This window comes from Scardinius erythrophthalmus, assembly GCF_964197995.2.
Source record: "Scardinius erythrophthalmus genome assembly, chromosome: 12".
Classification (NCBI taxonomy): domain Eukaryota; kingdom Metazoa; phylum Chordata; class Actinopteri; order Cypriniformes; family Leuciscidae; genus Scardinius; species Scardinius erythrophthalmus.
The window spans coordinates 23596113-23620685 of record NC_138232.1 but is presented as its reverse complement, the minus strand read 5'-3'; the positions used below and the strand labels follow the sequence as shown (position 1 = coordinate 23620685).

The window sequence follows — 24573 nt, the reverse complement described above, 5'->3', positions numbered from 1 at the left end:
CGGACAGCAAACGTCTCTTTCTCACGGCAAGACTGCTTGGATGGGCTCGTGGATGAGCTATTTGTCCATCCAAAAATGAGGCAGGGGTTGGTTAACCGTGACATTTGTCAAAGATGGGCTTCAGAAAAGCTAAGAAACGGAATCAACCATTTCCTCATGCTGCACCGTCTGAGATAAAGCTGCTTTCGCTGCGGTTATAAAATGGCTTCCTTTGGTCCATCCACTTTATTTGCGATCAGCTTATGAATTCAGCTTTACAGTACATTTTGTCGATTGTTAATTTCGCAAGGTTATCTAAAATATGCTTTGAACATATTATTTTTAAATAATAAAATAATACAAATTATTTGAGTTAAACATTAGGCTATTTATTGGCACATTAAATAAAATAAAGCGTTGGATAATGAGAGGGGACACAGAAATGTTCTGAAAGCTGTGGTTGAAATTGCCACAGATCGCTTTATCAAAATAAAGTGATTTGATCATGAGAAAAGAAGCGTTCTAAAGCTGTGGTTGAGATATGGACCCTTTAACTGCTTGTGGTGATAGGAAGGCTATTTTAAACCTAAGCCAATCTTTATGTTAATCACTTTTTTAAAATAATATGATCTAATCTTATAGGTTACAAATCGTCTTTAGGACGCTTGTAAACATAAAATAATCTGCAGAATAAAGCTATAACTGCAGTTGGACTACATACTTTCTTCTTCTTCTTCTTCTTCTTCTTCTTCTTCTTCTTCTTCTTCTTCTTTATTTACCTAAAATAAATAAATAGCCTAAATAAATATTTCTAATACAAGTTTATCCCACATGTTTACTGGCGAGGCTTAGATTAACTTTATTTGGCACATATGTTGTAAACCGTAGCTAATGCACGACTTCAATTTTAATATCAATTTTATAATTATGTATATATATATATATATATATATATATATATATATATATATACATATATATATATACATATATATATATATATATATATACATACATATATATATATATATATACATATATATATATATATACATATATATACATATATACATATATACATATATACATACACATATATATATATATATATATATATATATATATATATATATATATATATATATATATATATATATATATATAGCCTATATATATATGCCATTGAGATGACTGGGAAAAAGTGTCCCAATCAACCTGAATTTACCCTATATACAGGTAAACTAATATGAAAGCTCTCGATTTAAAATCCCAAATTGGCCTATAACTATGGGCCCATTAAATATCTAAGAAAAGTCTTAGTGTATCCTAAATAATCCAACGGGAATAGGGAAACAATGTAATGATTTAAAAATATATATTTATTTTATTTTTTTTACATCGAATAGGCCTACTGTTTTTTAATGTTTTTATTTATTTTTACTTTATCGAAAATGTTCTTAAAAAGTCTGCAGAAAAAAAAATAGTAGTAGGTAATTGCTATTTCCTTTGTAAATTGTGCACAATTTCTCATGCTGGTTGCCCAGAAACGAGCGAACCAATAATATTCTTCCAGCTCGATCGAGATCGCGAATACGGATATAACCACTGCACTGCAGTCAAGCCACCAATCATCTTCCACAAAAAAAAAAAAAAAAAAAAAAAAAAAAACCCTTGATTTTAGTTTTGAAAATTTTAGAAAATTATTTTACAATCGTCAAAATAGGTCTATCTTGTTCAAACTGTTCATTGTTTTGCAGCGGATATAGCCTAGGCCTATACATCATTTTCACTCACCGAATGAACCACTGTATATATCAACGCTTAATTTTGCAGGGCACCAAGTTATCAATCAATATGATCTTTATTGATTAAGATAAGCCTATCTTTGCCCAAATTCTATTTCTAAATAATACATTTAAACGCTTGCTTACAGTGTGAAAGTGTATGTAATTCAGCCAGGAAATTAGCCTATTTGTTAATAACGTAATTTAGCTATAGCATCAGATTGGTAAACATTTTCGGAAAATGTTCGATAACATAGCCTAGTTCCCTTTTTTATGGTCACGAGTGGGTAATAAAAAATAATGACTGTTTTTCCTTCACATGTCTAGCTGTATAGGCTATGATATTTCAAAGATTATAGGTAGGCTAATATTTATTATATATAGCCTATACATCTTTTTTCCGTTAAACCAACATAATTATGTGAGATTGTTTAATTGAACTATATGGAACACCCAATTACAAAAAGTAGCCTTCATATTTTTATATTTATTTTATGCAGGCCTATAGGCTACATCATTTATATAATATAGCCTAGCCTATAGCCTAATATTATATTATCTACATATTTTTCTCTAAAATTAAAATCTGTTTTCAATTAAAAAACATAAATGAAATCTTATTTTTCTTAAAACATTATTGCTGTTGTTTCGAGATCGTTTGAGCTAAAAATAAAGTAAATATAATATAATGTAATCGATATAAGGGAAACTAGGCTATATACAGAGGTTACTTTTAGAAGTGCATAGTAACTCTTATAGGCCTACTAATAAAGATATAATAATTATGAAATGTTTCGTTGTTTAGTTGTCTTTACCAGAAGTTACTGTTAATTGTTGTCATCTTATGAGCTATTAATTATTATCATTAGCATACATTATTACACCATTATTGTTTTTTTTTTTGTTTTTTTTATAAATAAATCGGGGTATTTTATAGGCGAAATATAGCCTAAAATAGAAGTATATGAATTAGTTTAGTAGTATAACCTTTTTTCTTCTAAAGGTTATGTCATTTATTTATTAAAATTGTTTTTGAACATCTTTTTTGTTGAAATATATATAGCCTACTGTGTATAATATTCACTTTTAAGTAGGCTAACTGGGTTTGCACTCAAGCAGTTTAGTAGTTGGCATGCTGTAATCTATTTCGATCTATTTGATTTTTGATTCTCATTTGGCAGTTAAATGTCTTACACAAAAGCATCATACAATTAATTTTGTATTTATACATTTTATTTATTATTATTATAATTAGCCTATTATTATTTTCGAAAGAGCCAGTTGGAGACCAAATCTAAATATTCGAATAATTTTGAGCAGACGTGTGGCTATACGGGATAAACATGAATAGGCTATGCGGTCCGTTTTTCTTCATCAAGAATAGGCTAACACAATCTAGTAGGCTACCTCCTAGACCTAGAGCAAATAATGTGTAACGAATAGCCTCAGATCATTGTTTAGGCGATATCACAGATTCAGTTTAATTACCGACTGGCTTTTAGGCTATAGCCTAATAGCTAGGCTACATAAGAATCATTCGTTTGTACAAATCTAGGCTATTACTCTGCAGGACACATCAATAACCCAACAATGACATGACGTTTGTCATGGATGAAGACTTTTTAGCGGAATTATTATTAAGATTTTAGCGGAATTAGTCAAACAGGTTTGTGAATAGCAGAATATTTGGTAAAAAATAAGATGCCATACATTTTCCTATCATAACATATTATATTAGCCTATTATTTACAGTTATTTACAGAAAAATCTTATGAATTATGCTTGTTTCAGAAAATACAAATTAGTTCATACAGCCTACATATCCTGTATCAGTTGACGTTTCATTGATGACGATTTCCTGTATTCTAGTCTTGACGATTAAACTTTAACGTGTATGTGTTCAGGGCAGGCTCAGCCGAGGAGGTCTTATCATATTTTTGTCAAGAATGCATGTATGTCACTAAGAAGCTAGTCGCGGCCACTTAGCAACAGCGGAGCCAATGAACGGCCTCAAAATGTTTCCACCTACAAGCGGTGCTAAGGCAACATGCTAAAGAACGTGATGACGTCTGGCTGTGCACGAGAGTATTATGGGCTGTATGGAATTCTGAAGCTAGAGCAGGCGGACTGGACTCGAGCTCGCAGTCAGCTAGCTTCGCTGCAAGCTAACGGTAGACGAAGGTAAACATGGAGCTATCGGCTGTCGGGGAGAGGGTGTTCGCGGCCGAGTCGATCATCAAGAGACGAATACGACGGGTATGTTTTTAGTCAGAGTGATATCGACATTTTTCTGCATATGTGCTCATGTCTTCGGCTCACGCTAACGATTTTTTTTTTTTTTATGTGTATGTGTCTGATGGCACGCACAGGGTCGAATGGAATATCTCGTTAAATGGAAGGGCTGGTCACCCAAGTGAGTAATGCATGCATGCCCATCCTGTCTATCGTGCCTGTCTATCGTTTTAGTGACAGCGATGGCTGTCAAAATATCGCGAAGGCCATACGTCAGCTGGCAGGTTAACATGCTGATTATTACTGCAGACTGGTTTTGGCAAATGGCATACTGCAACATTAGCTGGCCCTGCTGCTAGTGGCCGATAAAGCAGTGGTTTAAATGCAGCTAGAGATTGACAGTCATCACGTGAAACTTTTTTTGTTCTCACAGGTACAGTACTTGGGAACCAGAGGAAAATATCCTAGACTCGCGCCTTTTCGTTGCCTTTGAAGAGCGGTAAAATAAATAAATAAAGATTAATAATAATAATTATATTATTAGGCGGTCAAAAATACAGACATTTTCACTATGCTTTTGTATTTTCATTCAGGGAACGTGAGAGAGAAATATTTGGACCCAAGAAAAGAGGACCTAAGCTGAAGACTTTTCTTCTAAAGGTTAATGTCATTTATTTATTAAAATTGTTTTTGAACATCTTTTTTTTTGTTGAAATATATATATATTGTGTATAATATTCACTTTTATGTAACTGGGTTTGCACTCAAGCCCTTGATAGTAGCCTATACATGAATAAATTACACTTAAAAAAAAGGGCATACTTTTGTTTTTTGCATTTATTTTTTAAAATCATATATTTTTGCAGGCCCAAGCTAAAGAAAAGGCAAAGTGTTATGAATTTAGGAATGAATCATCCAGGGGCATTCATGTTGCATATCCCAGTCCAGAGCCTGTGATAACCCCTAGATCGAGAGAGGGACTGCGTGCTGTGGTTCCCACCATTTTCCCTCCCAGCACAGTCAACCGAGGGGAGAGCGTAAGGCATTCACCTCCAGAACCAAGGGAGCATCGTTCTCCATCCTCACCAAGACCCAGCACTGATGCATTTACCCTTGCCCCAAAAAAGAGAGGACGGAAGCCCAAATTGCGGTTCACAGATGGCTACACAAGCTCCTTGCATCCAGGGCATGCAAAAAGAGCTGCAGATGAAACCATGGCAAGCATTCCTTCCAAAATGGCAAAGTTGGGTTTGGGTGAAGACGAAGAGAGATGCTCTGAAATGATTGGGAGAATTAAAATATCTCACAAGCACATGGATGCTACCTATTCACACAAACAAAACAGAGTTGTTCCAAGCAGGAGTACCCAGCACATTTCTCCAGAGTGGAATTTGCATTCCAGCAGGACTAATCCACAAACAAGCCTCTTTCACCACAAACACCTGAAGCATCATTCAAAACGAAGGACATTTGAACATGGTGATTCCACCAGCAGACAGCCTTCACTTATCGCCAAAATCCCAGTGTCACGCATTTTTGGAGAGCCTGAGGAGGGAGATCCTTGGAGACCCTCCTTCAGCAATGTGGAGAAAGTTTTAGTTACCGATGTGACGACAAACTTACTGACTGTAACGATCAAAGAGAGTAGCACAGATAAAGGCTTCTTCAAAGACAAAAGATGATTTTGCCCTTCTTCAGAGGTCTTTTTATTATCAAAAATATTCTGTATCGTGTATTGTATAAAAACAATCTTATTCCGTTTTCTGTCCCACTGAAATCTGTATTTATTGTGAAATTGCTGCTTTAAGAGATTTGCATGCTAGACATGTTAAACAATGCTAGAACTGCGTCCGAATGCATACAAGAGTTCTTCGATCATTTGCTGTAAATACATTTTAATTACAAATTGTTAACAATAAATATATATGTATATATATGTCTATTAGTTCTCCCACACGAACTCAAACATTTATGTACAGCCTTAAAGTTGACATATTGCACATTTAGCGTCATATTATTGCGTCTTGTCATTACGTTTTGAAATCTTGTAATTTACGTTGACCTTTTGTTTTTTGCAAGTTTATATTGTCAGTTACCTTGTAAACTTGTGTCACGGTACAACCATATCAATTTACTGATATAAAAGTGTAAAATAAAAATCTGTTTTTCATCTCAAACTCAAAAGTAAAATAATAATGAACATGTTTCTTTTGTTTCTTTTTGCTTCAGCTCAAATTAGTATTCAGAAATATTTAGTAATGAATTAAATTAACTTTTATTTATTCTACATATTTTGTTGGGCGATTTTGTAAGTATTAAAGATCTGTAAAAAGTGCGAATAAAAAGTTATTTAATGGCATCTTAAATAAGAATAAAGCTTAAAAGCGCACGTCCAATGCCCATACTCAACGAGTCATACTGAATCGTATGTACAAATATATAGAGGATAATATAAAAATATATAAAAAATATATAGGCTATTATCCCTACATTATTATTATTTTTTTTAACCTGATGCCTAAATGTTTATTTGCAGAGTAGCCTACCATTAAATGCAATATTCGAAAAATTCCCAAACCTTTAATTTTGTTCTAAAATTACTTACTGGTTTTTTTCTATATTTATTTATTTATTTGGCCTTTATGGTTTTATGAGTGACGCTTGACAAAAGTTTAAACTTTTAGGTTTATATAACATTTAATGTGCTTTCAAACAGTCACTGTTGGGCCTTCAGATATTGCAGTGTAAAGGTCAAACTCTTGTCAATGTTTATAGACACCATGCATCTTCTAAATTATCTTTTTAGTTTCGATTTAACTCGGTTGTTTAGGTTCCAATCATAATACAACTAAAATACTCCAGACGCAAAATGATAAACCACAGTCACAATCAACATTTGAAGCAAATCATTTTTATTTTGATTATTGGTTTCTTATTCAAAATGCAATTTTGCAATTCGTTTATAAAACACCGATTCTAAGATTTTCCATCTAAATCAGACATCTATGCTCCTATAGCCTACTATCGATGCTAAACCACGTGTCTTCGTGGTTTTTGTGTCCTTGGCCTCCTCAGCATTTCTGGATCTTTTCTTTTAGATTGCGATCCATTTCGTTGTCTTTATATCAGCATTGTCGTCACCGGAATTCTTGTCTTCAGCCTGGAAAAAAAATCACTTTGCATTGATTTTGCACTCAACTAAGTTAACAAGTTTTTAGTAGCCTAAATGATAAACCCTTTCCTTGATAAAAGCAATGAGGTCGCAGTTACATTTAATTGTACGCCTTCTTTATAATCCGTGGCAAAACAGCGCAACAAAAGTCCAAAGGAAACGTATGATTTAACCATGGTAAGTATAGCCTACTCTATTCCTTTACCCGCCACACACAAAAATAAATAATCATTATAATAATTTAAACCCTAAATAAAGATGAAGTATTTATCCTGTTTTTGTTGTTTCAGCTCCATTGTTTAAAAAAATGATGTGAAGTGTGTAAAACATTATTGTTGCCTTTAACCAAATTGTTGTTGTCTGGACACATTTGAGTTGCAAACCTGACTTTCTTCACCTAATTCTCTATTTATTTAGAAAGAAAAGACTGAATAAGGCACAATTTACATAATGAAACCATGTTAGTAAGCTCAGACATTGCAGTCTTCACTCTTCAGTGAGAGATATAAAGCTTAAGATGAGAAGGACCTATGGATCACTGCGGGCCAGTTACACAGGGTAGCCATAGTTGCGGTCACAACGAGGGAAGCAGTGAGGGTTCAGCCAGTGCTCCATATTGGTCTCTCGAGCCCTTTGCTCCAGCCTCTGCATATGTAGAATGTGTTCCTGAAATACACACAATGGACTCTGAATTCTATTGACATGGAGCTGAGTTCACGTATTGATTTAGGAATTTTGTTCTTAAAACCAGCAATGTGACCACAGATCAGATGCATATTCACAAAAACAAAGAATTGCAGGCTTTCATGCATGATGTTTGCATAAGCTTTGTTATTAAATATGTGAATAAAAGGAGTGGAGAGGTGGATCCCCACCCTCATAGGTTCGTCGGGGTGTCCAGGCTTCTGTCTCTTAGTGCGGAGTAGCTGCTTTGCAAAGCTCTCCTTAATGATTGGGTTTGCATCTAGAAAAATGACATAACTGCATCAAGGTCACCTTTTCATACTGTAATTTCATGGTAATGACAGCATAATTTATTTATGTGACTAAATTTAACAAATAGATAGAAACTGGTTCACAATTTAGGGGCTACATATGCTGTAAAAAAATGTCATGCATATTTTTATGCAAACAAATAAGAATCCTTCAAAAAAAATCTTTTTATTAGCTACATGCTAATTTTCTTTTCTCTATTCTTCCTCAGGCGGCCATTCTGTCTTCTGAACCTTTATTCTTTCAGATTTCCTCGAGTCCTTTGGGGGTCTAATTTGTATGAATTTTGGTCTTTCCCTTTCCCTCTTTCTTCATCTATCTCCCTCTTTTCCCTCCCTTTCACACGGACACGCACGCACGCATACACATAGGCTACACTTCACTCACTTTCTCTCCTCCCTCCCCATTTCAACCCCTCACTCCCTTTCCCAGCAGTGTTTCTCTATGGAAGAACACAAAGTACCCATTCATGATCGCGTCTCCCCGGGGAGCGCGCCCTAGCACGCGCGTGACCCGGAGCTCTGACCCGCGAGGGGTATGAAAATGAGCCCGTTACGGTAAACACCAACGTGGCAGATAAAAAGCCGAACAGCATTTAATACGTTTTTGCCATGTTAGTCTATAATAAGATTATTTAATTATTAGAGGGCCGGAAAGTGCATGTAAAATTATTACATAATTTCAAAGACGAGTGTGTTCAGGTAAAAATTTAAGCAGCTAAAGGCCTTGCAAAGCCTACATATAATGAACAATGACAATAGTTAGGCCTATAGGCTAAGAATGAAAATAATCTCACAGAACTTCATATAAAATTATTTCAGTCGTAGCTAGGAAGAAAAGAAAAAAGAAAAGAAAAAAAGAAGCTATTTAGACAACTTTCAAAGGCCTTGTATAGAAATATTATAATTTTTTTTTTAAAGTTCTTATTTAGCATGAAAATAAAACTCGGTAAAACAGGTATACCTGCATACAAAAGTCACAAGCCATAGTAAAAAAAAAAGCTAAATAAAAAAACACAAACACAGTGATATGCAAATAGAACCCATGTTATAAGATACACAGGAAAAACATACCAGTGGAGAAGGCCAATAAGACAACGCAAAAAAAGCATGCCAACAGCTTCATTTTCACTTCTGTCCGTCCTCGGCTCGGAATAACTGCACTTGAGTTTTTACCAAACTTATGAGGAGGAGAAATACATGGCAACGTCATTTAGAAGTTGCCCCCACCACAGCACCTCTGCTCACAGGCCACTGGATACAGATCCCATAGATAGACGACTCCTGCCTGCACATCTGGATGAAGTAACAGACATGTTCCACAAGATGTCGCCTTCACTTAAACTATAACGTCTGACTCTTAATTACGTCCTGGGTTAAAACACTTACGGTTAAAAAAGTGAAATGTATATAAAAATATGATGACAATGTTTCAGACATTATGGTGTATTTCAACCTGCCCGAACTATCTGCTTCGCACCCGACAAGCATCCAGGTGGAAAACGATTAAATAAAAAAGGGTAGTAGGCCTATTTCTATATATATAAAAAAAAATTAGCCTATTATTATTATTATTATTTATTATTATAAACAGGAATTGACAGTGCACCGAAACCCAGACAAAACACCCTAGACTCACCCTAGAAACACCTTCAGAATAACACAAGACAGACACAAAAAAATAAGCCTACCTAACAACATAAAAAAACAACATTAACAACACAATAAGATACATGACTAATTAAATAAAATATGATCAAATGTAATGCGTCACACAGTGACTTCTGCGAACTTATTTTTTCACGTAAATTATGAAGGGCTCACTTTGCTGTAAAAGTAGGCTACATATAGGCTACTTGTTATTAAATATAGGCATATATATTTTCATCATAAATTACAAGATAGGCTAAGTGTAATAAATAAATAGGCTAAATAAATAATAACATGCTAAAATGTTTACTTTTTTAAAAACACATTTCTACAGTGAATTTCCTTGAATATTGCCGCGAAGAATCAAATATAGACCTAATTATAATAGGCTAATAATATAATTAACAGTTTTGTTGTTGTTGTTGTTTTGTTTTGTTTTTCATATTGTTTCTGGTAAAATTACTAACATGTTTACAGTAGACTTATATCTAGTTCATTAATTATAGCCTATTCATAAAAAAGGAAGGAGAAGCAGAAGAAAGAAAGAAAGAAAGAAAGAAATATGTCTGGTTTTCACTATTAGGCCTATCCTTAGCATTCTTAATGTAACGCTTATAATTCTTAACTTTTTCACCAATATCATTATGTCACCTCATTTATTATTTTTCTTTCTTCCAATACCTAACCGTCGTGATCCTGGGACGCAGACAGTTTCGGACTGTTACAATTCGCTTTTTGTCTCACGTATTGTGTTTCTATTGGTCACTGAAAATGATCCGTCATAGACCTACGTCATCATTTCCGTTTCCGTATATTAAACTAGATGAATCTAGTAAGGATTTTTATCCGCTGTTTGTATTCTTCCACTGGTTTCAGTGCAGTTGCGTGGGTAACAAAGATGACAACGGGATCTCCCCCTTGAAAATAAAACGTAGAATAAACGTGGATGTAATTTATCTGCTTACGGTTTGTTTTGCTGTACCAAGTGTTTGACAGCAAGGATGTTTACGATGGCTGGTCTGTAACATCAGTGGGAATCAGGTTTGTTGCATTGCCTGTCGATGTGATGATGTGCTGCTCGGATGGGGTTATAAATTGAAGATAATTGTGGGATCTCATAGCTTCGGTACAATGACTGATGGATGACGATCGCTGGGATTTACTGATCATTCTCAGCTGGTCTGACTTGTGCGTGACGAAGGTCCTGTAAAATTAGAATTGTGGCTATGGAGGATAGCACTGATGAGCTACGGGAGGAGTGGACTTTGCTCCTCTGGACCGTGGTTGCTGTTCTGGTCCCAGTGTTCATCACACTGTGGTGCAGCTTCCAGCGTCCCAAACGCAAAGTTCAGCTGAAAGATCTGTTCCGAAAGGGCAAACACGGCTGGCACTACACGGACCTCTTCAACAAACCCACCTACTGTTGCGTGTGCTCTCAGCCCATCCTGCAGGGGGCGTTCTGTGACTGCTGCGGCATATGTGCGGATGAGCAGTGCATACACAGAGCAGATCGCAGCCTCTCATGTAAGGAGATCATGACCCAGAGTAAGACAGATGAGAGGTTCTGCCACCAGTGGGTCAGAGGAAATGTGCCCCTCGCCAGCTACTGTGCCGAGTGCAAACAGCAGTGCGGGACTCAACCTAAACTCTGCGACTATAGGTAGCCTACTTCGTATAATCCTGAGTATTATGATTGAAATCACAGAAAAGCACACATTACACACATAACCGTGTTTTTGGAGAATTTTCATGGGAGATAAATGAGTAAAATAAAATGTGGCTCATATTGAATCAACATAGACCTGGAAGAAAAGTTCTTAAATTTACACTAGTCTAGTATAGTGAAAGAGTAAATATTTTCAGGGGTTCCCTTTTTCTGTCATGGCACTTTCAGATGGTCAGCAACTTTCCAAGGATTAATAAATCAGTTTTGTAAAAAAAGAAAGAAACGGGAAGCAACTCAATTCTTGAGGAAGAGCAAGGGCAAAATGGCAAACAATACAATGCTTTCTAACAGGGGTTTGAACGTTTTAACTAAAAAATTCTCTCACCATAAACAGAAAAACTATTTTGTTTAGAACTAACGCCCACCTTCCTGCAGCATCCATAGTTTTATCAATATTTACAAAATCTTAAAGGAAAGAAAAGTGTTTGCTACTTAACATAGCAAGAAGGATGGCAATAACCTGAAGAGCAATAGCAAATGAGAGCACACAGAAATCTATTTTTGTTAAAGCACCTGAAAATGCATCACTGACTTTTGTCAGAACAAACTGGAAGCCTGTCTTTCTCTATGTGTTTAATCTTTCCAAAGCGCGATTTGATTAAAAAGTCAGTAATGCCAGTAATCCAACTATAATGTGCGATCCAGGACCAGTTTCTTTCACCTTAATCCTCAGTGTCAAAGGTAGCACTAAACTGGTGTCAGATTAGCTTTTGTGAATTTAAAATCACTTTGAAATCATTTGTGCCATTGTTTTATGATTTATTAAGGTTGTATCTTGTTGAAGATAAGAAATCTTACTATGAGATTTCTACAGAGGGTTTGCAGTCAATAAAGTATCCATTTCAGTGTTTTATAACAAGCTACAAGTGCCCTCACTCACATTTGCTGCTTTTATTCGGGAATAGGTGTGTATGGTGTCAGACAACAGTGCATGATGACTGCCTTTCCAGTCTGAGTGATGATCTTTGTGATCTTGGAGAGTTTCGCTCTGTTATCATACCTCCATATTACCTCTATCAAGTCAACAAGCTCCGCCGAAGGCACCCTGATGAGTACAGCAAGGTGAGGATCTATTCACAAACAAAAACATCTGTCATACAGAGACGTTTTTCTTTTCTTTTTCGAAAGTTTTAGCTGTGCACAGAGGCTGATTTGTCTGTCAATCAATAGTTTAGTGTGTATTTAAAGGGGTCATCAAATTTCCCTTGATCTTTTGACATACAAGACATTGTGCTATAAAAACATACTGTAAGTTTCAGAACTCAACTTCCTTGTTAGTCTGTTCTGTCTTCCGGTTTGTATTTCCACAGCATAAAGGTAAGATCTTACGAATTTATGAATGAACCGCTCGTTTTAAAATCTTCCTGTTCTACTGACATTTATTATGACATCCACTTCAAACATTACAATGCTCATGATAATGTTTGCTAACTCTATAATAAGTAAATCCACTTCACCTGCTCTTCGGCAGCGATACCTTATAAATATACAGAGTTCATAGACAAAATTCTAAAGACGGCTGTGTGCTTGTTTCCATAGCACATAAGGTCAATAAGTGGACCTCAGGAAATGTCATAAAATAATAATAAAAATGTAGTTTCATTTAAGATTTGGACAATTTTATTTGCATAACAGATTTTCTCTCATTTTTACACTCTGAATAATCCTGATTCAGTGGTACCAGAGTGGTACTTTTTTTAATTTATACAGTCTTTTTTAATAATCTCTGGTACTATTTTACATGTAGTGGTAAAAAAATTCCTAAAAATTTTAGAGAATGTCCTAAAAATCCTAAGAATGCCATTCTTTCAAAATCTGCCATTGTGCCTGGAATAATATCATGTGTAATCAAGGTGTAATTAATTAAAATATAAGAATCAGATCATTATGAAATATTCAGCTAATTCTGAGAGTAGAACACATTAGATGTGTCCCATGTTACATACTTATGAACTTGTTCTACTCCATAGTGTAGTATAAGTTGTGGTAGTAGTGTTTTAACAGAGAATTTAAAAAATGTACCGGTATATTGCAGTATAAATTTCTGGCTGATGTACTTTTCAATGTAAGAATGTTTTAGATTGACATCTTTGACTGTTTCACACAGTCTTGTTGCTTTTTCAGCTTATTGTGTATAATCGCTGCATCAAGTTTAAATGAAGTTCTTTGAAAAAAATGCATCACAAGACCCTGCATTCCCTCCCTTTAATTTCAGTGCAGCGTCTCGTTTGTAAAAAGCCACAAAAGCTTCTACTTGACGTGAAAAGAATTTCTTATATGAAACACTTATTATATGCCAAATTAAAATATGCATAAACTTTTTAAAAACTACACTTTTGATTCGATTACAAACTGAGTACTAAGTCTTTTAAAAAGTTACAATTTGTAGAAAAGAGAACCAAAACAAGAAAAATTGTCCCTCAGTTCCTCAGCATCAGTGATGAAATGATCAATTCATGCACTGTCCACTGGATGAATGTAATTAAATGAACCTAATTGACTGTTTAATTGTTTATTTGTATGCTCGTAGCTTGCTGCATTGTGCGGGTGTGGCTGGACTCCGGTATTGATCTTGGCAAACACAAGAAGTGGCAACAACATGGGGGAGGTTCTGCTGGGAGAATTTCGTACCCTTCTGAACCCTGTACAGGTAGAAGTTGACTCTGCTTACATTCACACACTTGGCCAGTGTTTTTCTGTTTCTATGTATTTAGTCTCTTTTTATGTATATATTTTTTGAAGGATAATTAAATTTTTTTTTGTTTCTCCCAGGTGTTTGATCTGTCTGAGCTGCCCCCCTCTAAAGCCCTGCAGTTGTGTACTCTTTTGCCCCCAGGCAGCGTGCGTGTTCTGGTGTGTGGGGGAGACGGCACAGTGGGGTGGGTTCTGGATGCCATTGATACCATGAAGCTGAAGGTGAGTGCTGTACAATAAGCTAAATAGTTGAGTGGATACATTAGATACATTAGATTCAGGTCAGATGTGAATGTTAACCAAGCTTTTTTTTTTTTCATGTGTTTAAGTGTCGTAATATATAGACTGTACATTCATGTGGCCTGGCTAGTAGGATGTGTAATGTCATTATGCAATGCATTATTTTCACATTTGTGGTGTTATTTCAAAGAAAAACAAGTAATTTTTTGTTTTTTTGGGTTATAAAATATTGTTTGTTGGTCTCTTATTCTAAATAGGGTCAAGATCAGTTTATCCCTTTTGTGACCATCCTGCCATTGGGCACAGGCAATGATTTATCAAACTCTTTGGGATGGGGAGCAGGATACGCTGGTGAGATCTCAGTAGAACAGGTGCTCAGAAATGTTCTAGAGGCTGAAGTAGTCAAGATGGACAGGTGAGACCCTGGCTGTGCTGTAAAGTCTTGTATTATGGGGGTTGGATTTTGTTATTCTTCAATTTATTTTGAATTCCTGCTTTGAATGTTTCAGGTGGAAAGTTCAAGTTGCCTCCAAAGGAAACTATTTTCGTAAGCCAAAGGTCAGTATACACTATACAGTATGTGAACAACCAGCAGGAAAATTATAGTACTTCAGAGTGCACAAGAAATTATATGTTAAAGTCATTTAAAAGGGCATAAAACAATTTTATTAGCATAAATTCCATGAAATAACTATGTATTAATTTAGTTATATTTATTAAATCAATCATAGTGCTTTTGATTCATTAAGTGGTGAAGAATTGAGATTGTGATTTTAGCTAAAAGCTGTTTTCTCGGCAGGTGTTGGCCATGAATAATTATTTCTCAGTGGGTCCTGATGCTCTCATGGCACTGAACTTTCATGCGCACAGAGAGAAAACACCCTCCTTTTTCTCCAGCCGAATCATCAATAAGGTCTGGTGCATTACCTGTCCATCTCTTCATTTCACAGGAAAATGAAATCCAAAAAGCTTATAAGAGTATTTCTACATATGTTTATTAAGATAAACTAAAAAAACAAACAGCAATAATTATTGGCAGATGGCAGTCTATGACGTTTACATGTCATCAACTCTTCATCAACTTTTGTCTGAGGTAGACATGCAGGCATGCCCTGAAGCATGGAAACAATACACAGCATCTCATTCCCCTTCTCAGGGAACCTGGGATGCATTCGCAACCTGAGATGTTCCCTTTTAAAGTGGGACTTCAATAGTGCGTCTTGGTGTTGGCGCTATGGGGAATGCAATACCTGCTACTCCATGCAGAAGAATGCCTGCCTCACTGTGAGTATGCACAAACAGAGTGAGCATAGCACTTAAGTAACTCTAAGGATCTAGCTGGAGTCAGAAGAATGCGTCAACAACCAAGGGCACGTCTTATGTGACTTGTGCAAGAGACACATGGTGGCTCTAGGGAATGACCCCTAAAACTTCTGACTTTACAACCCTTTACAATGTTAGTAAATCTTCACTCTGGACGACTAAATAATATCTATCATTAGCCATTGGCTAATAAATTATTAGATTTTACTCACCAGTGTGTGTTAGAGGCTAAGTACTGTATAAGTTTAGCATAGATATATTTTCACTCGCTGAACACTGACTGAGCGCTTGAGAGTTTCGTTCTCCGTCAAGCAATCTGTACTATTTCAGTTTAGCTCAATGGATGCGCAGCGTACCTGTATTTGAGGTACCGTAAACTCTAGTTTGAAGGCGCATGACTCGCAGAGGCTTTGCTGAGAGCACTGTGTTTCTCACACACACGCAGATAGAGAGAGCGAGAGTCTTACATACCTCGCAGAATTGACGCGCTACATGTAAACGATATTCTTTGTTGTATTTACCTGTCAACAAGCAGAAGATATGCCGGTTTCTTCAGTATGAGCGGAACTAATGCGCAAACGGCAATCTCATTGGCTGGCGTTGAGATTTCAGCAAATCAGTTTGAGCTAACGCTTACAACGTGATTAATATTCATGAACCCAGCAGTTCATCAATCCTTAGTGCATTGTATATTGTTAGTAGTAGAATTAGTAGTACTATTAGTATCTTTTGAGAATAATTACTATTATCTATAATTTTTTTTTCTTTCTTTTTTACTGAAACACTGAATGACCAACAATATCTTAAGCACCACCACTGGGAAGCCTGATGTCGGCACTTTAAAGGGTCATGAGCCCCCTATTATAGCAGCAGTCAGTTCTCACCTCAGTTTTGAAAAATGCTACAAAAGTGGCCGTGGTGAACTGCGGAGTGGAGGGGAAGACTGACAACATAGCAACGGCTTCTGATTCACTCTCATTAAAAGTATCAAAGTTTCCCACTAATGCACACTGCAAGTAACATTACAATCAACACAATATACACATGGCTTTGTAAGCTCACTGTAAATTACACAAATACATACAGTGTGCATATCCTGTGACAGCTGTAATTTACAGTAATACACAAATAAATGCACAGCCATTCACATTTGTTCTCTGCATTTGAAAATATATATGAACATGCGGTTGCATCGTTGATAACTTTTTAGGCTTATTTTGCTGTGTTTTTATAAACCATTTGATCGGTTACAAAGCAAAAGCAAACACTCGTTTTTGATCCATTAATGCATATCTCACTTACTGTTTGCGATCTCACTGTTTGAAGCAACTGTAATAGGAAATCAATGTGTGCTGTCATGAATAATTAAGCAAGGCGTCTTCTCATAGGATAAGGACATGCAGTCTCATGAATAATTATGAAACACAGATGAGTTATCGATGTATTATAGTTCAAGAAAACATAACATCCTGTGACGTTGAATTTAAAACCGTGGTGTGCCACCAGCCTGACTCGCTGCCGCATATGCTTTGCCTACAAGCCTTAAGGTGGTCTGGCACAGATTTGATAGTAAAGCTGGAGCCTTTACTGAAGATAAAGGAAGCCTTTACTGAAGCCCTGTAAAAGATAGCTAGCTAGCGTCTCCTCAACAGAGGGCATCTTCACATACCCACATTCACATAATCCCTCCATATTTAAATAATTTGAATGCTGAAAGGAAAAAATGCAGGCTCAGTATGGGTTCTTACATGATTTTCCCAACTCAGTTTGTAGATAAGGAAGAAATGGAAGGCTCACAGGGCAGGGACGATCATGGCCCACAAGGAAATGTGGGAGAAAAACCACGGACGACTTCCTTTTTTTTCGAACGGGAAGCAGCAGCAGCAGGGCTATCCACGGGGCACAGGCACTTGAAAAAAAGACAAGCATGAGTAGAGCTTCCTTAACATAAACTTGTCTCAGTGAGGGCATCCATCAAGGGCTGAACACATGTGCTCCGCTCCAAGTCAGATGACGCAGAGCTCATGTAAGTCCTCAGGTGTAGGAAAACGCTTACACGGAGGAACACACTGTCTCGCTGCTCTCTATTGTTTACTTCACACGCTTGCAAACTAACGGCCCTTGAAAACAAAAAAGCTTGTAACCCAGGCACCCTTTTATACTCTCTGGCTTTCCACATGTGACATCATAGACTGCCATCTGCCAAAAAATTTTGATGTTTGTTTACACATGCTCAGACACCGGTCACGCTGATGGCATTCCCCATAGCATCAACACCAAGACACAGCTTCGAAGTTCCACTTCGAAAGAAAACTGATTTTTTTTTTATGATTCTGTTGCTGGATTATACATCCACAGTTATATAAAAAATGATTTTATATAATAATTTATATTAACCATTTTTAACTATTATGTACTAACATTTAAATATTTTTTTGATAGGCTACAATGCACTTATTGTGTACACACATGGTATTTGTAATTACTCTGTAGTTACATCTATAACTACAATGTAAACCCTTCCCCTACCCTTTAGCCCAGACTTAAACAAAACCATACTCCCTAACATCAACCATATCTCACCTCAATAGCAGCAAAGGTGTTTTGCAATATAACATGAAAACAGTAAGTGCATTATACCAAACATTTGTGATGTTTTAACACCAGTACATAGTAGTTAAATAAACCTAATATAAAGTGGGGCTGAAAAAAAACATATTAGTTAATACTAATATGTCTTATTAGTAGGCCTACTACACAACGTATCCTGTATTAATGCACTGCTATGTTCTCCTTTTTCATTAAAACAGAAGTGTTTTGTAAATTAATAGTACTACCAATTGTCTTTTCCCATAGGCAGTGTACTTCCTCTATGGTACCAAAGATTGTTTAGTGCAAGAATGTAAAGATCTGGATAAGAAGATTGAGGTAAACATTTTAACTTGCTCCCTGAGAAAAGTTTTTTAGGCAAAGTGTTCTCTGATGGTTGCCTTTGTTATTGTCATCATATGATTAGCATTTTCTCTGGAAGTCTGTAGCCTTGACATTGACTTCCTACTACCTTACTGGCCCTGTCCCAAATGGCACACTTCATATGCACTTAAGGGTCTTGTGGACTTACAATGGCTGCTGTGTGCGCGTGTCTGTTAAGTCCACAAGACCATAGGCTGTCTCATTTGTCATTGTAGGTTTCAGAAGGGTGCTCATGAGCAGCCCCTTTGCAGCTGATATGCGCCCTCAATGCGCACTTTTGCCAAAGCAGCGTTACGTCACAAAAGTGCGGACTCATAGGAAGGCTGCAAGTTTTTAGGGTATCATTTAGGACTGGGCCACTGTTGTGTCTTAAATAATACTGTAATGATGAATAACCGTTTCAAACTCGATGAAAACTGATGATAAAAAGTCATTGAAATGTGATAATAGTCTAGCATAATTATTAGACTTTACAAATACTAAGAATCTATTTCGAACAAACATTATCTAGCTCTATATTGTTAATGTTTGTTACTGATTCCTGGTGCTTATTTGAGAACAGAATTTTCTTTAAAGCTGCAGCTTATTTCTGTGCCACAGCAGAACCAAATGGGATTGTAAACATAATGACTTTCTAAACAGGTTTCCCAAACATTCCCCTATTGTTCATTGTTCATACAAAAAAGTTAAGATCCAACCTGAATGCCGTTCCCCTATTTTTCATTGTTCATACAAAAAAGTTAAGATCCAACCTAAATGCTGTTAAACAGAAATTGACACGAGTGGACTAAACAGTTTTGAAAGCATCAGTGTTTACACTCTTCTTATATACGAACGGCTTACTTGTAGCCACATCTGCTCCGCACATTAATCAGAAATAGGAGAAATTGTTTAATAATGAAAAAACTACATGCTTCAACTGTAATATTATCCATAGTGGGTGGTTTGTCAACTATGAAGGTGAAAACAAAATGCAATTGTTGAGAATATGTGAATACAGCATTAATGTGCTGCAACCACTAGATCACATCTCAGACCAAAAGTGCATTTTTAAAGTTGCAATGAAATAGAAGTAGCGACAGATCTTTTCCTCCATATTGTGATGTACATCCAAGTGAAACAGAAAAAAATGTAGAGCTTTAACTAAATTATTGGTGAAGTCTTGCATTTACTGAACTGAATCGTGTTTCTAATAGATGTTCTAATGCTTGTTAATGCTTAATTGTGTCTTTTTAGCTGGAGCTGGATGGAGAGCAAGTGACTTTGCCCAATCTGGAGGGGATAATAGTGTGTAATATCGGCTACTGGGGTGGTGGATGTAGACTGTGGGAGGGAATGGGAGATGAGCCTTATCCTCCAACACGGTGAGAATCCAGATGTCACTGTATTGTACACTTTAGAGACTCATAGTTAGACTTTGTGAACATAGGCTAAAAATAAATCAAACTTCACAGATCTGGATCACAATAGGGTGACATTTAAAAATACATTTTTCTTTCTTCAGTGTGGATGATGGCTTATTAGAGGTGGTGGGGGTATATGGCTCATTCCACTGTGCACAGATCCAGGTGAAACTGGCCAATCCTGTGAGGCTGGGACAGGCACATACTGTACGGGTGAGACCATAAAAATTTTCTTTACTCATACAGCATTAATGTTGCTTGAGTGGGCGTGTACACTGCAACGGCAAAACTCCAGTCAGGGCCACTCAAACTGCTACAAAACCTTTATGTTTGTTTTCAGTACATGGCAAATATAATCATCATATATACACACTATTACAGTTGGAAAGATACAAGTTTTGTTTGCCGAAAAAACAAACATATGGTGTCAATTTAATAAACGTTTGTTAACAGCCAGTCTATTCACAATGAAAGCATCCAAACTTCAAAATGTATCATATACAGGGGTTGGACAATGAAAGTGAAACACTGGCCAAGATATTGTTGGAAGTTTCACGCCTATATATGCTTGGTCTGGTGGCCAAGCTTCAATGATTTTATATTCCATCAGTTAGAGCAGAGTGTGATCGAGAGCTATGGTATCCAGGGTAATGTCAGCATACATCCACTCAAGACAAACCACATCCAACAGGAGTAACTGTCGATGCAAGAGGAAGCTGTCTGAATAGGATGTCCAGGTAATAATCTGGATTTTATCGATTAAAATATAAAACCACAGCTACCCAACTGCAGAATTAACTGCGTACCTCGACTCTCCTGTTTCCACCAAAACTGTTTGTCAGGAGCTCCACAGAATCAATATCATGGTCAGGCTGCTATAGCCAAAACCTTCAGTCACTTGTGCCAATGCCAAATGTCGGTTTCATTGGTGCCAACAGTGCAAATCTTGGGACAATGTGAAACATGTATTGTTGTCTGATGAGTCCACCTTCACTCTCTTTCCCAAATCCTTGGGACGGTGTGGAGAAGCCCCAAAGAGGCTTAACACCCGCACTGTTACTGCCTAGAGTGAAGCATGGGGGTGGATCAGTGATGGTTTGGGTTGCAATATCATGGCATTCCCTACTGTGCCTTATGGGCAGCACTGCCAAGGACTACCAAACCATTCTGGAAGACCATGTGCACCTAATGGTTCAAACATTGTACCCTGAAGAGGGTGCCGTGTATCAGCATGATTATGCACCAATACACACAGCAAACCTTGTGACAGAATGGTTTGATGAACATGAATGTGCAAGCCATGGGAGATGTTCAATTGCACTGTCACCAGATTTTTTGGAGGAGCAAGTTGGAAAACGTTTTCCACCACCAGCATCACATAGTGACCTTGATACTGTTCTGGAAGAAGAATGGCTTAAACTCCCTCTGGCCACTGTGAAGGACTTGTTGTATCTGTAATTCCCAAGATGAACTGATGCTGTATTGGTCATAAAAGGAGGCCCTACACCATACTAATAAATTATTGTGGTCTAAAACCAGGTGTTTCAGTTTCATTGTCCAACTATTATGTATGTATGTAACAACTGCCAAACCAACAATAGACAAACGTAACTACCTAAACCTCACAGCTATTTGCTGCCGTCCGACATTGTCCGCTCCTCATTTGCATAAAGTTGAGCCTTTCTCAACTTTTGTTATGCTCTCGGAAGCTCTAAATGCTTTCTCTGGTCCGCTGTCAATCCCACAAGCCTCCACACAAACATGTTGCTCAACACCCATAGGAATTAATTGAAAACACCTGCTCTGCTTGCTCTGTGCCAGTGGACACAAGCACTGTTAGTAATTTTCATTCTGTGTCATATACACCTATACTGTCCAACAACAAACAGAAAGATGAAAACATGATTATCCTTTTGCTTCTTTGTGGTAGCTGGTATTGAAGAGTTCTCGGATGCCAATGCAGGTGGATGGAGAGCCGTGGGCGCAGGGTCCATGCACCATCACCATTACCCATAAGACCCAGGCTCTCATGCTGTACCACAGTGCAGAACAAACAGATGATGACGACTCCAGCACCTCAGAGACTGAAGAACCCTCAGCCGATCACAATGACACCGCTAGCAACACACGGGAAACCGTGTCAGAGTCTTAGTAAGGATATAATCGCTCTGTCTGTGCTATTTCTACCCCAGAAAGTAGCACAGCATGAACAGAAGAAACCCAGATGTGATAAGTGTCTGATGTCATAGTCGTAAACGTACATAATGTGCATGTGCTACTCTAGTAATAACATCTGCAGTGGTTATTCCTGAGAGTTTTAAAGCCTCTTTCTCTCTCAAGCATTAGGCATCCCCCTCTAAGCACAGCCCCAGTTCCAACATAACTTAAACTGCCCACAAGAGGTCTGTCTCTGTTGAAACATCTGTTTGTTGTGTGTATATTTTTTCTCACAGGGAGTGTTACCCGGAAGCTCTAAGAAGTGGCTAAGGTTTTAGCCGTTAAAAGTCCGAAATGGAATCATATTTAGCCGTAAGCAGAGCTCAGGCAATCAAAAAATTCAGTCCAATGGAGAATGTTGCAACCAAAGCTGCTTAGACATGAATGTCTTGCACTGATCGTGAGTGTCATAGGCCTGTGAATATACAACTCGCTACAGAAGTCGTGTATTTGAGTTGTATAAGTTGAGCTGTGCAATAATTTTGCTTGGGTTCTTTTTTGTTACTTCTTTTGTGAAACAAATTTGCACTGCTTTAATTGTGGAAGAATGTGCCATTGATATCTTATTTTAAGAATTCCATACGTGTTATTGGGTTTGTTTATGAAACGGCAGTAAAATGTTTCAAAGCACTGGATTAAGAAACCATTCTTTATTTTCTTTTTCCCCTCGGTGTGACTTTTCTTTTTTCTTTTTCTTTTTGCATATGCTGATTATCAGATATTTTATGTTTTATTGAACGTTCTCTCCCTTTTCTGTAGATATCTTAGTTTTTATGCATCTTTTGTTTGTGTGTGAAAAACATCACTTAATGGTGGCACATAAAGAGATTAACTGCGCCTAGAATAATATGACCATCCTAATAGGATTATTTTATTCCTCTCTTCCATGTCTTTCTCGTTTCAGTACAATAGTAGCTTCCCCTCCCTTCATGACCTGATCATCACCTGATCTTTTGCTGACTTAGGCTCAGTTTCATGACATCACGTCCCATCTGATGACTCAACAATGATTTGGACGGTTGTGACAAACAACTTTTGTGTGAGTCATGCTCAGGTGATCTCTAGTATCAGTGATATTCTTGATAAACTAAGACAGTATGGAAAAGAATAATAGCTGTAGGAGTGGCAATGACATCATGAGTTATATCTATCTCTATTTATGACTTTGATAAAGCGCATGACGTTCAGGGAAACTTTGCTGTTAACTTGATACATCTGAGGTTTTGATAATGTAATGTATTTGAATGGTTCATAATTTTACTTCATTTCATAGTTCATTTCATATTCAAAGTAATGAAAATGAAAATGGTAGCCATTTTTCGTAGATAATTGTGAAGGAGATTTTGATACTTCTTTGGAAGCTGAAATGTTTACAAGAGTGTTACCAAAAATATTATGGATACTGTATATATCCTTTTTCTGCAGTAAAGATTGATTATTTTTCCCTGTTAAATTATCTTCATTCAGCTGTGCATTGACATGTAGACTGCTGTATTAAAACATGTTCAGTAATGTCTGAAAACCCTCGGAAAGAATAAAATCTAAATTTTAATGTGTATATTTATTATTTAGTGTCAAGGAAAATTTATTTTGAAATTACATGTTGTAACTACTTTTATCCATAATGTTTATGTGTATAAATACTGAAGCAGTGGTTGAGATGAAAACCTGTAATTACACATTCTTATTGTTGTTTTGTTTCCTGAAGACATCTGTAATGTTACTAAAACTAGACACTGTTTACACATGCTCTAAATGTGTCAAAGGAGTTTTAAACAGGAATATTATTCTCAGTGGGAATATGAATGATTTATCATTTTAATCATTTGGGAGTGTTACATTTGGATTTACTGTATTGCTATATCACCCTGTAGCCCAAGACTGGTTGCCCACTGAAGCTAAGCAGGGTTAAGCCTGGTTAGTACCTGGATAGGAGACCTCCTGGGAAAACTAAGTTGCTGCTGGAAGAGGTGTTAGTAAGGCCAGCAGGGGGTGCTCACCCTGTGGTCTGTGTGGGTCCTAATGTACCAGTTTAGTGACGGGGACACTATACTGTCAAAAAGCACAGTCCTTCGAATGAGACGTTAAAGGAGGTCCTGACTCTCTGTGGTCATTAAAAATCCCTTAAAAATAAGCTGGTGTGTGGTGGGCGTTCCGGTGCAATATGGCTGCCGTCGCATCATCCAGA

The 24573-nt window shown here is 36.9% G+C and overlaps 3 protein-coding genes across 3 annotated transcripts; 2 read left to right on the top strand and 1 right to left on the bottom strand.

Moving 5' to 3' along the window:
- Nucleotides 1-3479: 3479 nt before the first annotated feature.
- Nucleotides 3480-6199, top strand: cbx8b (chromobox homolog 8b). The gene is made up of 5 exons (XM_081380628.1): nt 3480-4019; nt 4133-4176; nt 4429-4494; nt 4589-4655; nt 4862-6199. Exons 1-5 carry the CDS (start codon nt 3951-3953, stop codon nt 5675-5677), a joined length of 1062 nt encoding a protein of 353 aa, XP_081236754.1. The 5' UTR covers nt 3480-3950; the 3' UTR covers nt 5678-6199.
- Nucleotides 6200-7017: 818 nt separating this feature from the next.
- On the bottom strand, nt 7018-9328 carry cUnh17orf67 (chromosome Un C17orf67 homolog). Its single transcript, XM_081380873.1, has 4 exons — nt 9234-9328; nt 8043-8131; nt 7696-7833; nt 7018-7155 (listed from the first exon to the last, which is right to left on the bottom strand). Exons 1-3 carry the CDS (start codon nt 9283-9285, stop codon nt 7717-7719), a joined length of 258 nt encoding a protein of 85 aa, XP_081236999.1. The 5' UTR covers nt 9286-9328; the 3' UTR covers nt 7018-7155; nt 7696-7716.
- Nucleotides 9329-10618: 1290 nt separating this feature from the next.
- Nucleotides 10619-23937, top strand: dgke (diacylglycerol kinase, epsilon). Its single transcript, XM_081380872.1, has 12 exons — nt 10619-11469; nt 12441-12597; nt 14066-14185; nt 14308-14451; nt 14727-14884; nt 14979-15027; nt 15269-15382; nt 18649-18720; nt 20002-20129; nt 20270-20381; nt 22099-22319; nt 22622-23937. Coding segments are annotated over exons 1-12 (1710 nt in total). The 5' UTR covers nt 10619-11035; the 3' UTR covers nt 22623-23937.
- Nucleotides 23938-24573: the final 636 nt, after the last annotated feature.

What these genes read in the sequence shown, in the direction of transcription:
- cUnh17orf67 (XM_081380873.1), bottom strand. Translation starts at nt 9,285, where the DNA reads ATGAAGCTGTTGGCATGCTTTTTTTGCGTTGTCTTATTGGCCTTCTCC. An exon ending in CTTATTGGCCTTCTCCACTG is followed by an intron (nt 8,132 to 9,233) that starts GTATGTTTTTCC and finishes TCATTTTTCTAG; the next exon opens with ATGCAAACCCAATCATTAAG. An exon ending in ACCCCGACGAACCTATGAGG is followed by an intron (nt 7,834 to 8,042) that starts GTGGGGATCCAC and finishes TGTGTATTTCAG; the next exon opens with GAACACATTCTACATATGCA.
- dgke (XM_081380872.1), top strand. Translation starts at nt 11,036, where the DNA reads ATGGAGGATAGCACTGATGAGCTACGGGAGGAGTGGACTTTGCTCCTC. An exon ending in GAGCCTTATCCTCCAACACG is followed by an intron (nt 20,130 to 20,269) that starts GTGAGAATCCAG and finishes TTCTTTCTTCAG; the next exon opens with TGTGGATGATGGCTTATTAG. An exon ending in GACAGGCACATACTGTACGG is followed by an intron (nt 20,382 to 22,098) that starts GTGAGACCATAA and finishes TCTTTGTGGTAG; the next exon opens with CTGGTATTGAAGAGTTCTCG.
- cbx8b (XM_081380628.1), top strand. Translation starts at nt 3,951, where the DNA reads ATGGAGCTATCGGCTGTCGGGGAGAGGGTGTTCGCGGCCGAGTCGATC. An exon ending in TGGAAGGGCTGGTCACCCAA is followed by an intron (nt 4,177 to 4,428) that starts GTGAGTAATGCA and finishes TTGTTCTCACAG; the next exon opens with GTACAGTACTTGGGAACCAG. An exon ending in TGAAGACTTTTCTTCTAAAG is followed by an intron (nt 4,656 to 4,861) that starts GTTAATGTCATT and finishes ATATTTTTGCAG; the next exon opens with GCCCAAGCTAAAGAAAAGGC.